Genomic DNA, 12,975 nt, shown 5'->3' with positions numbered 1-12,975 from the left:
GTATCACATATTGTTAGCATGAACGACTTTTAAGTTCTTAGTAAATGTATCACCATTCAACTGAAAATATTTTTTTTTTTTAAGCAGCCTCCTAAATTATTCTACAAGACTTCCAACGCCCTAAAATATTTTAATAATTTCCAATATTCAAAAGAATTGGAAGCCTGTAGATACGCTCAATTCTATCTGAAATCAGAAAGAGCATTAAATATCCCCTCAGAAGAGCATCCCTGGGGGGAAGACCTGTTACAACTATCTGCTAGGGTTTGTTCTCACCTTTGAAATGGTTGTATTTTTCTTCATCAAAGGTGTACATATAGATATCACAATGGTGTACAGCAGCACTCCTGCAAGATGGTGCATGATGCTATGGAAGAGAAGGGACAGCTTTTTACACTGTAAATTAAAATATCTAAAGGCAGTATTACTTCTTATAAGTATTTAAAAAGAAAGAGGAAATTTTCAGAACAAAATATAGGAAAAAAGTAAAAAATATAGGAAAATATAGAAAATATAGATTTGGAAAAATATGGGAAAATTCTCCAAAATATAGGAAAATATAGGAATATAGGAGTCAGTTGACGGCCTGTAAATGTTGTAATGACTTTTCATTGATCTCTGCAACCAATGTACGTACGCAAAATGTTTATATTTGAATTTTATTTCATAAACGATCATAAAATACATAAATGTTAAATGTAACAAAGATAAAAGACAAAACTATGTACATTTGTGTTCTATAAATAAAACTGTGACACCAATTTAATATTTGGATTTCTAGACAATTTCTAAATACTAAATAAAATTAAAGAAAACAAGCCTTTAAAATTGATAAATCTTCTGAAATTAAATAGTATTACATAATTGTTTATAATTGGCATAGATAAGTTATATAATATGTATATTTTCTCGACAAAAAGTCGATTGGCTAATTGAACAAATTTTCGATTGCTTTTTACTTATTAATAAACCAAATAATAATAGTATGATCAACTCCACATTTAAACTAGGAATAACTCATGGCTATTTCGGAGGTATACACAAATGACACAAATCGTAACAATTTGTTTTCAGAAGAGACCAATATTGGAAAAGAACTTATAACTAAGTATATGTGAACATGTGAATCAAATAAATTGAATGAAATAAATATTAAGTGCTTAAATTTATACCACAATTTCACAACATAAACAATAACTGACAAAGTACTGAGAAAAATATTGAAAACCACAAGTTTGAATTACTCAATGTATTCAATGTTTGTTGACAATTTATTATATAATACATGCAACATGTCTTTTAAAACAAATATACAATAGACTATGAAAAGTGCAATTAAATATATAACTATGTAATGAAATTTACAATACAAAATTTACATTTATTTTGTTAACAATTCACTTGGATTAGTGCAAAAAGAAGCATTTTTACATATAAACATACATATCAATTTGTGACAATTATTATGTCACAAAATGTTCACAAATATAAATTATTTAATTTGTTATTAATGGAAATATATAAACTGTTAAACACAATCCATAAAGTTTCTGTATGTTCATGACATTTATTAACCTTTTACATTATTCATAGGCGACATACAGGCACTTCTAAAAATGATGTCACATCTAAACAAAGTGTGTGCTTTCATTAAACAATGTGATTTCTAGCCTTCTTTATAGTGAAACCATTGTGTATTCAATATACATGTACAATAACAGCCTTGATGCAAAAACTGATTTTACGAATGATCCTCTAAAAAGAGTATTAATATCATTGTCATGTGGTTGTTCTAATGCATTAATAATCACAGTACCGGTATGTATCATTGAATGTAATTTAATAAACATAAATTTGAATCCTGTAACATAAAAAAGAGTTCTTGTGCAAACACTAAGTGATCCTTTTTAAGCACCATCCCTTACTAACTGCAACATGAAATGCTACTGTTTATACTGTTTTCTTTAATACCTGCCTCATTATGCGCATTTAAATACACAAATACATTGAAAATAGAGAACTAGACATCAGGGTACGAAACAACAAATAAACACAGATATGACTTCATTTCTTTGTATTGATAAATGTTGAACAATTCTGGACCATATGAATGACATGTTAAAGCATATCATACTAGAGTTAATTATCAAAAATCAAGGATTATGTCATAAATAAAAAAAAGAGTACTTGTGCAAACACACACTTAGTGATCATTTTTATGCACTATCATGCATTTTAAGTAATATCTTACTGTACTGCAAATTCTATGCTATTGTTTATACTGTTTGTTTTAAATACCTGCCTCATTAAAAACACACATACCTTTATATGGATGACTAGAAATCAGGGTACAAAATACAAATTAACACAAATATTACTTCCTTTTATAGAACAATTCTGGACCATATGCATATCATATTATAGTTAATTCTCATTAAAAATCAAGGCTTCTGTCATAAATAATATAGAAACTGCTATTTGACAATATATTATCCTTTAGTATGTAAAATTAAAAAAAAACAATTCAAAATCACAGTTTGAAAAAAACAACAACACCACTACACAACATTCAAATACACAACTTTCATAAAATCCATTCGAAAAATATATTCACCCACACAAATTCATATTGAGCAAAAAATAAAAAAAAAACCAAATAAAAAAAAAGCAATAAAGACCAAATTATTTAAAAATAATTAACAATCATGGGATTCATCATCACACAAATAAATACCATTGTTTTAATTAAAGCCTTAGGGTGTTATATCTATATATGCTAAGAACGCTGCTGCTAATGCAACAAAATAAAGCATTCAACATTATAATAACCAAGAAGCATGAAAATATGCTCAGCGGTCTATGCAATAAGAAAAACTAATATTGTGTAATTATAATTTATGTATTTATGTATCTATCACAAAATGAAGCATGAAGCACACACATTAGTCAAATAAAAAAAATCAATTTTTGGTGATTGTCTTTACATGACAAGACGATCAATTATATGAATAATGTTAATGTTTACCCAGCTGATAAACAAAGCAACACAACAGACACTTTTTTCAAAGAAACTTCCTCATGAAATATGGGTTATATCCGACCAAAGAAAGACCAAATGGAGCCCGGTTCTGGTAAAAACTGGGCTTAATGCATGTATGTAAAATGTCAGAAAAGATAAGCCTGTGCATTCTGCACAGGCTTATTAGGAGTGACACAATCCGTTTTTATGGTATTTTTTATTTAAAAGAAGTCTCTTCTTAGAGAAAATCCACTTTGGGCGGAAAGTGTCCTCCAGGATTATCCTGTGCAGACTGCACAGGCTAATCTGGGACGACACTTTAACACATGCTTTTAGCCCAGTTTTCTCAGAATGGGGCTTAATGAAACCAACAATTGTGATCCTTCAAGTAGACTGATCCTGCACCCTGGTCCGAAGCTTGACCAGATCTTGAGCCGTCTTGTCCCAGGTTCTCTTGGCAAGAACCGCCAGCGCACCACTCTCTGAAAGTATACAAAGGAAACATTGGCTGAAAAGTACATAGAAGTCAGGCTATGGCATAACTTTCTAAGGGACTACAAATTCGTATCTAAGTGGTAAAGGGTTAAAAAATTGCATGAAAGCGTAAAATGTCGTCTTTGGATAGCCTGTACAGCCTGCACAGGCTAATCTGGGACGACACTTTATGCACATGCAATAACCCTGTTATCTCAAAGCAAGGCTCATATAAATATTATTATTATTATACAACAATTTACTTTCCAATGTAAGATTTCAATAATTATAATACTCCTTGTGATTGGAAATAATTTATCCCAATTGGGCTATAATTTTGTATACACCTCTCACATGGAGCTTAAAGAATACAAACAGTAGGTGCATTTTAATTTATAAACAAGATGTGTTTGTGAAACACCATGTCCCCCCCCCCCCCCCATATAGTTGACCTTTAAAACCGATATTCCACCGAATTCAACAAATTTTCTTTTTATTTTATGCTTGTTTTCACCGTATATTTACATTGAAAATGAGTTAAATTGGATACTTTTGCTGGATTTATGACGTCATTTCGTTGAAAAAATGACGTCATTTCACAGTAAAACAGTGACAAATATCGATATTTTTCACTGTTATTTTTCACTGTTTAAAACAGTGGAATACCAGTTTTATTTCACTGATATTTCTCTATAAACCACCGGAAAGCATAAAATAAAAACAGTAGGTGCATTTTAATTTATAAACAAGATGTGTTTGTGAAACACCATGTCCCCCCCCCCATATAGTTGACCTTTGACCTCGAAGGATGACCTTGAACTTGACCTTTCAACACTCAAAATGTGCAGCTCCATGAGATACACATGCATGCCAAATATCAAGTTGCTATCTTCAATATTGCAAAAGTTATGGCAAATGTTAAAGTTTGACACAAACCAGCAAACAGACAGGGCAAAAACAATGTGTCCCCCAGTATAGACTGGGGGACATAAACACTTTGATAGGCACATGATTTTCATATAAAATTAACATGTTCAACTCATTCTTTATTTAGAGCAGAGCATGTTTGTACCGTTTAATGAAATGAATAGCATAGGAATCATTCGGGGATATAGTAAACAAAGCCCAGTCTTATAGAAATGGCCACCTTTGTCAGTCAGACGAGTAAGACATCACACTCCTCTGTGCAATATTTACTGTACGCACTTTTGAGTCAGACCTTTTCTGACGATTAATAGTAAATTGGAAAAATATGATGTGTAAACATTCAAATAAGTGTAATTCACATTTTTCAAAAATGTCTGTTCACAAAAACTCTATCAATATTCAAATTTATTTTGCCTGATTGCTCAAAACTTGACTGGCCACTTAAGTTAAAAGCCATTCGTTTTTGGAGCAATTATTTGCATATGTTTGATGACAAAATTGCTTATTGTCCCCTACCGGTTTCACTTATGGTTTGCGCTCTGTGTGTCTGTCTGTCTGTCACACTTTTCTGGATCCTGCGATAACTTTAAAAGTTATTCATATTTTTACATGAAACTTGAAACATGGATAGATGGCAATATGGACATTATGCACGTCATTTCTTTTTGTTCCTACGTCAAAAATTCTGGTGGCTATGGCAACACATTAAAAAAAAACAAGGGACAAAATTGTCACAAAACCAGGTTTTCATTGTGAAAAAAAATCTGATAAAGGGAGAAAACTCAAACTGAACTTTTGAAATGAACAAACAAAATTAACCCCCTTTGTAAGTTTGTTTAAAAAAAAAATCTATTTTTAGTCGTGGCGACCTTGACATTGGAGATATTGACGTGATTCTTTCGTGCGACACACCGTCCCATGATGGTGAACAAATGTGCCAAATGATTTTAAAATGTCACAATGAATGACATAGTTATGGCCAGGACAAGCTCATTTATGGCCATTTTTGACCTTTGAACTCAAAGTGTGACCTTGACCTTGGAGACATCGACGTAATTATTTCGCGTGACACACCGTCTAATGATGGTGAACAAATGCACCAAATGATTTTAAAATCTGACAATGAACGACATAGTTATGGCCCGGACAAGCTTGTTCCGCCCGCCCGCCAGCCCGCCCGCCCGCATTCGCCAATCTAATAACCAGTTTTTTCCTTCGGAAAACCTGGTTAATAATCTGACAATGGTTGAGCCAGTAGGGGACATATATTGCTTGGCAATAGTCTTGTTAAAATTAATTTTATTTAGGTCTGAAGTTTACAGACTATTAACTGAACTGACCATTACAATTTTGAGCACCAGGGCCAAGAAGTTTGGAAAGAAGCCAAATCAAGGCCATTACTTTTCTTGCAGGGCTGGGTGAGAGGCAGGGTCACGACACTCAGGGCCTCGTACCCCGACACCTCCACCCCGTCCACACCGGGAATGTCCGACAGCGCCATGAACACCTCGCCCGCAAAGTCATTCTGGAAAACGTAGTCATGATCCATCACCGTGAACACCAGCGCTGCGCCTTTCTTCTGGCATTGGGTCAGGGGAACGTTGCTGCAAAGGATATTCGTGTTTGTTTAGTGCGAGCCTCATTCCAGGCAAAATGTGCTAAATGCATGTGCATTAAGTGTCGTCTAAGATAAGCCTGTACAGTCTGCACAGGCTAATATAAGACCACACTTTCCCCCTCGACTGGATTTTCAGTTTAACGAAAGAAAACCCATACAAAAGTGAAGTGTCATATCTGATTACATGTGGGGACTGAGCAGGTTTAAAAAGGGATGATAGTTATGCATTTAACCCTGTTTTCACACAGCAAAGCTCATATGGATTTTTCACTTCTTTTTTTCAACAGTATTTAAGTCATATCAGACTAACAATGTTCCAGGGTAACCATGGTAGAGTTGTTTACCAGTACTAGGTGCACATACTAATGACAGGATCTGAAAACTGCCCTACTTGAACCAGTACTATGTGCATTTACTTATGACAGGATCTGCCTTACTTGAACCAGTACTATGTACATATACGCATGACAGGATCTGCCCTACTTGAACCAGTACTTTGTGCATATACTTAGGACAGAATCTGCCCTACTTGAACCAGTACTATGTGCCTATACTTATGACAGGATGTGCCCTACTTGGACCAGTACTATGTGCATATAGTTATGACAGGATCTGCCCTACTTGAACCAGTACTATGTGCATATACTTAGGACAGAATCTGCCCTACTTGGACCAGTACTATGTGCATATAGTTATGACAGGATCTGCCCTACTTGAACCAGTACTATGTGCCTATACTTATGACAGGATGTGCCCTACTTGGACCAGTACTATGTGCATATAGTTATGACAGGATCTGCCCTACTTGAACCAGTACTATGTGCCTATACTTATGACAGGATGTGCCCTACTTGGACCAGTACTATGTGCATATAGTTATGACAGGATCTGCCCTACTTGGACCAGTACTATGTGCATATAGTTATGACAGGATCTGCCCTACTTGAACCAGTACTATGTGCATATAGTTATGACAGGATCTGCCCTACTTGGACCAGTACTATGTGCATATACTTAGGACAGAATCTGCCCTACTTGAACCAGTACTATGTGCATATAGTTATGACAGGATGTGCCCTACTTGAACCAGTACTATGTGCCTATACTTATGACAGGATGTGCCCTACTTGGACCAGTACTATGTGCATATAGTTATGACAGGATCTGCCCTACTTGGACCATTACTATGTGCATATAGTTATGATAGAATCTGCCCTACTTGAACCAGTACTATGTGCATATAGTTATGACAGGATGTGTCCTACTTGGACCAGTACTATGTGCATATAGTTATGACAGGATGTGCCCTACTTGAACCAGTACTATGTGCATATAGTTATGACAGGATGTGCCCTACTTGAACCAGTACTATGTGCATATAGTTATGACAGGATGTGTCCTACTTGGACCAGTACTATGTGCATATAGTTATGACAGGATGTGCCCTACTTGGACCAGTACTATGTGCATATAGTTATGACAGGATGTGCCCTACTTGAACCAGTACTATGTGCATATAGTTATGACAGGATGTGCCCTACTTGAACCAGTACTATGTGCATATAGTTATGACAGGATGTGTCCTACTTGGACCAGTACTATGTGCATATAGTTATGACAGGATCTGCCCTACTTGGACCAGTACTATGTGCATATACTTAGGACAGAATCTGCCCTACTTGGACCAGTACTATGTGCATATAGTTATGACAGGATCTGCCCTACTTGAACCAGTACTATGTGCATATAGTTATGACAGGATCTGCCCTACTTGAACCAGTACTATGTAAATATAGTTATGACAGGATCTGCCCTACTTGAACCAGTACTATGTGCATATAGTTATGACAGGATCTGCCCTACTTGAACCAGTACTATGTAAATATACTTATGATAGAATCTGCCCTACTTGAACCAGTACTATGTGCCTATACTTATGACAGGATCTGCCCTACTTGAACCAGTACTATGTAAATATACTTATGATAGAATCTGCCATACTTGAACCAGAGGTTGGGTTGGAATGAGGGGCTGAGCAGCTGTTTGCAGTCATAAAATAACATGTTAAAGCCATCAGGACACAGGTTATAAGTTTGATGTTAAAGGTACAACATTATAGACAGTAGGTGAAAGTTATCATAAATAAGAAATAAGGTTTAAGGTACATGAGTCAAGTCAAGTTAGTTTATAGGCAAAATGTTTAAACCATCAGGTGAAATGGATAAGGTTTAAGGGATAAGGTTAAAGGGATGAAATTAAAGAAATCAGGCTAAATGAATTAGGTTTAAGGCATCTGTCACAGACAGTAGGTTAAAGTCATTAGCCTAATAAATGCCTATCTAAGCATAATTAAGGTTTAAACTTACAATTCGAAGGATTCATCAAACTCTGGGTTGAGAGTCTTTTTGACAATTTTAGTGGTCTGCGTGGGCACCGACTGGAACATGTGCTCAGGGCAGAACGAGACCACAACATACGGGTCGCTGAGACCGTTAGCGTCTAGTGGTATCACATCCTTCGCATGTAAAACTGTAATGTAACGTGAAATTTCGTTTTAATCATGGAACACAAGGCACATGATCAAAACCATGTTATTTTTGCTAATACCCAGAAGATAAGATCTAAGTTTCCACTCAGTTGAGTACTGAGGACAATCTTAAATCTCAGCTATAAGAATATAAAAACATTCCTTCTTAAACTCAGGAATGAGTCACACTTAAAAGTATTAAAAGCTTTTATGAACACCAAATTGAGCATGATGTTCAAACTCATCTCGAACATTTAGGAAAAACCTCCAATTTCAGTAAGAATATCGACTGAAGTACGGTATGTTAGTACTATGTCCAGATCTTGTTTTACATGGAAAATCATGCTTCAATCAATCAAAACACTAGCTCAAATGGTCAGAAAAAAGATATTGAAGTATTAACACTTGTGTACATGCATTTTTTTTTTTTCTTGTTAAGTGCACCTTGATTTTAGGATTGGTGCACAGCATCATTTTTAATATTTTCACATGATTTACACTTAACCATACATTAGCCCTTACAATAAAAATAATTAAAGGTGATCAGTCATGTTTATAACAAAAAATGCTTTTTTTTTTAAATAAAAATATTCTTATACAATTAAACTCATCATTAAAAAACATTTTGCTTCTTAAAAATGAAGATTTTGTTGATCGTCAATTTTGGTAACCTGCTCAGTGATTTCCGCAACCTATATTGTTTACAATGACTCATCCCAATGCGCATGACACAGAAATTCGTCCATTGTTATAACATATTGGAGCTTGACCATTTTGCTCTTAAGATCAACATTGACAATACATATATTCTTATTTTGTTACAGTTTTTCATTAATTTGTATTGAAAGCGTGTGTTACAACTGGTTTTATGCATGACAATCGTTATTCAAGATAAGAGTTAGATTAAGGAAAATCTGAGTTACAGTCACTAAATTCTAGCTGGCTAATACGTGTACGCTTCAAGGAAAAACTCTTTATAATCACTATTCTTTTCCATTTTCATTCATTTTTGTTACTAAAATTGGACAAAAGATCACATTCAAAGCCTTATAAAGCCAGTTTAAAATTGAGAGCAAATGAACTTACATGAATGTTTCTACGTCATTTCCGGTTTGAATGAAAATAGCGAGTAGATCAGAAAGTGTGAAGATTCCCGAATTTGACACAATTGTTCTTACTAATTACACCGTAAATTAAATCAAAGTGAGGTGTGAAAACGTTTTCACATGCACTAAATAAAAAGGTTTTTATGGATTTTAAAAAGCATCACCTTTCTCCTTTAAATAATCATGAAAAGTTTTCTTTAAACAATTGTGGCTGGAAATATCCGGTTTAATGCCATACCTTCTACAAGCAGGGTTCTGGTGTCCCGCTTGTACCATACTCGAACACTGAGGGTCCCAAACTCTGTACTGGTCCACTCTCGCTGAAGAGTTACATCACTTTTTAGCATCATTTGACCAGGCATAATAACAGCTTTATAGAACACTTAGAAAACACATGGCCATGTTGTGCAAATGCTTGAGACATATATGAGGCTAACAAGCCCCAGAATTTTATGTGAATGACGACATAATGCGATTTTTAATCAGCATAATTATTTTTTGGGTCATAGATTTTGGGAATATTGCTTAATGAAAATGTAAACAACTGTACAAAGTACAAAGATAAATCAATTTGAGCTCATATTTTGACAAATGAGCTAACACATTTTATCTATAATATTCTGACTTTGGACACTAATTAAAATTAAAATCTGAAATAAATTAAGGTATGTATTGTTCATTCAAACTGTTATAGATTACCTGTTCTTTGAGCTTTCCATCATAAAATGCTTCTATTAGTGACGGCGTGTCTAATTTGTGAAGGCCAAGTTCATCTCTTAGTTCCTAAAAAACATAGGCAAAAAAGTCACATGTCTGATTAAGAAAAACCCAGGAAAACATTTTGAATTCTATTGTATGATTATAGTATGTTTGGAAAATGTGTTCATTTCCATAATTTGTTCTGTGAAATTTTAACTAAAACTGCGGAAAGTTCTCAATAAAAATTTAAATAAATTGGACAAAGCATCTCACGAAGCTTAATTAAAAGAGCAAACAAGTTTCTAGTTATAGACAAGATTTAACTTTAGTTCCACAAAGTTCCATAAGAAATTTCCCATTATGATCAAAACGCATTATATGATAAGCCAGTTGAGATTCTTGTGAATGAACATTTTTTTAGTAAAAAGAAAGCGACTGAATTGAATTGCAATGAATTTGACGGGTTTGTGAATTGCAATAAATATGCCTGGTTTATGAATTATAATCATTCAATAAGTCTGGTTATGAATTGTAATAAATGTGACTGGTTAATTAATTGTATAAGTCTGGTAATGAATTGTAATAAATGTGACTGGTCAGGGTTCCCAGCTTTTTGTATGAACTAAATTTCCTGATTTTGCCCTGATGGAAAATAAAAATTCCAGGATTATAATTTCAACCTATTTCTTGTTTTAGACACCCTCAATAAATAGCAGTTGCAGACATAACTAAGCTACATGTATACTACAAAGCAACCATTGGCATGCGGAGGAATCCAATTGCTGTTTTAATCGTATGGACTTCTCGACACAAGTCGGGAAAGTCTGACCAAACAAAATTCTCTGATTTTTCCCTGATTTTGGGAACTTTTCCCAAATTCCCTGACTTTTCCCTGACTGGAAAAAGTGAAAGTCTTTTTTCAGGTTTTCCCAGATTTCCAGGTTGGCTGGGAACCCTGCTGGTTAATTAATTGTAATAAATGTGACTGGTTTATGATTTTTAATCATTCAATTAGTTTGGTTTATGAATTGCAATAAATGTGATTGGTTCATGAATTGTAATCAATTTATGTGATTTACATATTGCAATCAATAGTTCCCCAGGCATGTGCTTATTTTGATCCCATGTTTCAACTTCAAATACACACCTGATACAGTGGACAGAGAATGTTTTGCATGGGAAGTCCCTTGTCGTTGGCGTTGAAGAACTGGACTAGAAGGCCGATGGCATCGTACATACGCTGGTAGAACACTGGCGGCTTCTGGGAAATGACATGAAAACATTAAATGACCTTAAGTGAAGAATAACTTAATGAAAACAACAAATAGTGTTGTTTAAACCTCGACATTCAAATGAAAATTATTCAATCAATTCAGAAGAGCTTTAATTCTTATCTAAAATAACTATTTAACAAAAAACTAGTTTGTAAGAAAATCATTTCGAACACAATTATAAAAATGTGTATAAATTCTTTACTGTTCTGGTTGAGGACCAATAGCCGAAGCGAAATAATACCAGAAAAAACTCAATAATTGATTAATATCTTTTCCAATTTGTCAATTGAGCATACAATTCATTGTCGAAACCGATTAAAATGAGTGTTGAACAGTTTTAAATGTTTTTTAAACCTGTTTAAAAATACAGAGGTTATCAGCTTTTGTTTACAAGTATCATGTACAATTTGGATGGAGATTTCCACTTACTATTGCGCATGCGCAAAACTTAAATATGAGACCAGAAAGATTTTTTTGTTATAAATTAAACTGATTGTGTTAATTATCAGTTCTTTTCCAAAATTCAATGTTTAATTTCAATTTCCTCTTTAAATACAGGAAAAATAACCATTCAAATTCAATGCAAAATCATTGTATGGCTACATAAAATTGATGATAAATTACTGGTTCATTTCACTAATAAGATGTTGAAGTTGTGATGGACAATATTAATGAAATTGCATTTTGATTTATCTCTTGTATTTGCAACGATTAATTCGAACATTATCTTGGCAATAAAATCTCTTCTATGGCAATTGGTCCTCTAATTGACAATTATGGCGAAATTAGTGCCTAAGTAAAAGTCCTCATAAAAATGTCGACTCAATGTCATAACATCTGGGAATTTAATTAAATTGGACATAAATATTGATTAAGTTACAGTTAAACTTTATATTATCATCAATCAGACAAATTTGTACGCTATTTTTCCTAAGCTATTGGTCCTGGACCAGTTCAGTTGCTTCTAATACAGTTAACTCAATAGCTATAACGCTAGCACAAACTTTACACTTAATTATATTGACCAAATCTTTATTATTCAACAGATTCAATTGCAATGTCTTGTATTTTTATTTGTAATATGTTCATATGTAACACTTAAGCTGTCCTTTGGGAAGACCAGCTAATAAATGGCATTTTTGGAAAGTGTCTTCCCTGTTTAGTCTGTGCATTATGAACAGGCTAATCAGGGATGCCACTTTCTGCCTAGACTGGATTTTTGTTTTAAAGAGACTGCCTTAAAACTAAAGATTCAAATAAAGCGGTAAGTGTCATCCCTTATTAGACTGACAGATTTGCACAGGCTAATTTGGGACAACAATTTACACGTG

The 12,975-nt window shown here is 34.0% G+C and overlaps 1 protein-coding gene across 4 annotated transcripts in view; it reads right to left on the bottom strand.

Moving 5' to 3' along the window:
- Window positions 1-645: 645 nt before the first annotated feature.
- Window positions 646-12,975, bottom strand: part of LOC127868113 (BAI1-associated protein 3-like) — a 163,011-nt gene continuing 150,681 nt past the window's right edge. For all 4 annotated transcript variants that reach the window (XM_052409723.1, XM_052409724.1, XM_052409726.1 and 1 more), the window contains 6 exons: window positions 11,518-11,631; window positions 10,371-10,454; window positions 9,910-9,991; window positions 8,405-8,567; window positions 5,822-6,024; window positions 646-3,501 (listed from right to left, as the gene is read on the bottom strand). In XM_052409723.1, coding sequence (XP_052265683.1) covers window positions 3,404-3,501; window positions 5,822-6,024; window positions 8,405-8,567; window positions 9,910-9,991; window positions 10,371-10,454; window positions 11,518-11,631 — 744 coding nt within the window. In that variant the 3' untranslated portion in view covers window positions 646-3,403. The remainder of the gene's footprint in view (window positions 3,502-5,821; window positions 6,025-8,404; window positions 8,568-9,909; window positions 9,992-10,370; window positions 10,455-11,517; window positions 11,632-12,975) is intronic.

This window comes from Dreissena polymorpha, chromosome 2 (genome assembly GCF_020536995.1).
Source record: "Dreissena polymorpha isolate Duluth1 chromosome 2, UMN_Dpol_1.0, whole genome shotgun sequence".
Taxonomy (NCBI): Eukaryota; Metazoa; Mollusca; class Bivalvia; order Myida; family Dreissenidae; genus Dreissena; species Dreissena polymorpha.
The sequence above is the reverse complement of the archived record's forward strand: the minus strand, read 5'-3'. Positions and strand labels throughout refer to the sequence as shown.